Source organism: Charadrius vociferus, unplaced genomic scaffold (assembly GCF_000708025.1).
Source record: "Charadrius vociferus isolate BGI_N301 unplaced genomic scaffold, ASM70802v2 scaffold429, whole genome shotgun sequence".
Taxonomy (NCBI): Eukaryota; Metazoa; Chordata; class Aves; order Charadriiformes; family Charadriidae; genus Charadrius; species Charadrius vociferus.
Window position 1 is genome coordinate 2,403,210 of NW_009650250.1, and position 2,327 is coordinate 2,405,536.

Here is a 2,327-nt window from a genome sequence, read left to right on the forward strand (position 1 = left end):
GCGCCTCACGCGTAGCGCGGTGGAACGGACGAGCGGTTTCTCCGCGTCCCCTTCGCGGCGCCTGTCTCCCCAGGGAAGGGTGGGGGCCCTTCAATAGTTGCTGTGGCCGTTTATATATTTTTTTCCCTCCTGTTGAGATTATAAGTCATTTATTTTGTTTCCTAAGGAGTTAGGAATTTAAACAAACGATTTTATTTTATACCAAGATAAATTTACAGGGCTAAATATGCACTCTGGTTCCGCTGTGGTTGGATCGAAGGTTTCCACTTTTTGCAACGGTTTAAATGAAACACTTCACCCATCTTTTGTTTTGTTTAATCCCTGTCGGCTACACAGAGGTGGGTACGTAGCAATCGGGGCAGCATTCAGCACTAGAAAAGCCGTTTTCCAGTGTTGTGTCTCTAACTGCCGGTAATGTAATTTTTGGAATATTCGGAAATTGAAATTCATGAGTGTGAGAATTAAAATTGAATTCGCATGGGAATACGAGGAGCTGTTTTTAGGCAATCGATAGCATGTTTGCAGCACAACGTTGTTTGCTCGGACCCGTTAACATACATTTTGAAGAATGAATGAGAGCCTTTTGCACCGGGCTTTTCTGCTGTGTGATTTTGGTAACCAGTGCTGTTTGTATTATGAGGAATTGTTACCGTAGGGGTTACACTGAGCACAATCAGCTCCCTCCCTCAAGCAGCCCTCAACAATGAAACAAAGACAATCGATCCCCTTCAATTCCATTTATTCAGATCGTATTATTCTTGTAGTTTGGACTTCAACATAATACAGCATATTGCACTTACTGGAGAGCAGCACAAGAGAGAGAAAAAAAAGTACAATACTTCAGTTTATTCCCACGGAAGAATAAGACGTTGTGATAGTTGTTGCTCTTCTTAAATATATGAAACCAACATAAAATCTAAGTGTATGTACACAAGATTTACTAAGTCCCTGAATATGCCATTCGAAATTTTACACAGACTTTTTTGCTTTTCTTATATTTTTTTACAGAGATATACAGTATGTCACACACAGTTTTAGCTTGAGAAAACTTTGCACAATTATACCCCACCTATGAGGCTGTTGGGTTTTTTTGTTTGGTTTTGTTGTTGGTGGGTTTTTTTGGAAGGAACACCCCCAGATTTATGCCAATGATTTTTTGGATAATTTTCTTAAGGATTGTCCCCCCATTCACCCTCCACACACCCTTCACCTTGCCATAATGCTGAAAGAAATACCAATTAAAAAGAAGTCTAGAAGAAGAAAGCCATTACATCATGACAAAGGTTAAACTGTATATATTGCACATCGGTACAGAAACATAATGCAATAATGCTTTCATCCCCCCCTTTTCCTCTCTCCCACATGCCCCTCCTTGCTCCTGGGGCTGGACCACATGGGGGAACCTAACTGTACTCATAGTCTGACGAGTCCTCCTCGGACACCCCTGTCAGGTCTCTGCGGTAGGAGTCTGTGCCGTTCTCCTCCATCTCACCCGCTGGCCGGAGGCTTTTGCCCATGCCTTTGTGCTCCTCCATTTTGATGGTGTCATAGAGTCCCTTAGGTCCTTCTTCAAGGAGGATGTTCCTCTCTGAGTGAGAGGGTTTCATTTGGCAGACGTTTTTGAGGAAGAGGAGGACAGGGGCGTAAAGCACATTGGCGAGCCCCATGCCCAGGTTGAGCTGCGCGAAGCCCATGGTGTGCACAATCTGGCCGGCCACGATGGGCCCCAGGGCATACGCCACAGAGTAGGAGATGTCTGCGATGGCGTAGACGCTGCCATAGACAGAGACGTGACGAACATCCACCAGGAAGGCCAGGGTGGGCAGCAGGGCTGTGTCCACCAGGGCGATGCCGAAGCAGATGCCACAGAGGGGAATGATGACCTGCCCGAAATTCCTGCAGGCTGGCACCAGGCAGGAGCTGGCGCCAATGATGGCCATGCCTAGGGCCCCGTAAAACCACTGGAGGTGGGGGTACGCGGCGGCCAGCCGGACGGTGACGTAGACGCCCAGCACGTGGGGGAAGAAGGCGGGCAGCCAGGTGAGGCCCACCTCCCACTCGCTGGCCCCCATGGAGTCCTTCATCCAGTTGGCGATGGTGGGCTCCAGGAAGGCCAGGGGGATGTTGCAGGTGGCCAAGGCACCTGCCACCACAGCGATGTAGGGGTCGACCATGAGGCGGTGGATGGGGGTGCCGACGGGCATGTTGGCTCGCGCCCCAGTGGCGCAGGGCGGCGCCAGGGCCAGCAGCAGCAGCCCGTCGAGGAGGCAGACGCAGGCCAGCACCAGGAAGGGCACCCGCTTGCCGGCGAACTCGCAGAGGACAGC

The 2,327-nt window shown here is 49.8% G+C and overlaps 1 protein-coding gene across 1 annotated transcript; it reads right to left on the bottom strand.

Annotated features, from left to right (window-relative positions):
* Positions 1-1,403: 1,403 nt before the first annotated feature.
* Positions 1,404-2,318, bottom strand: SLC18A3 (solute carrier family 18 (vesicular acetylcholine transporter), member 3; the record flags this gene model as incomplete). Its single annotated transcript, XM_009893049.1, has 1 exon — positions 1,404-2,318. A coding segment is annotated over one exon (915 nt), but the record flags the coding sequence as incomplete, so codon positions are not given.
* Positions 2,319-2,327: the final 9 nt, after the last annotated feature.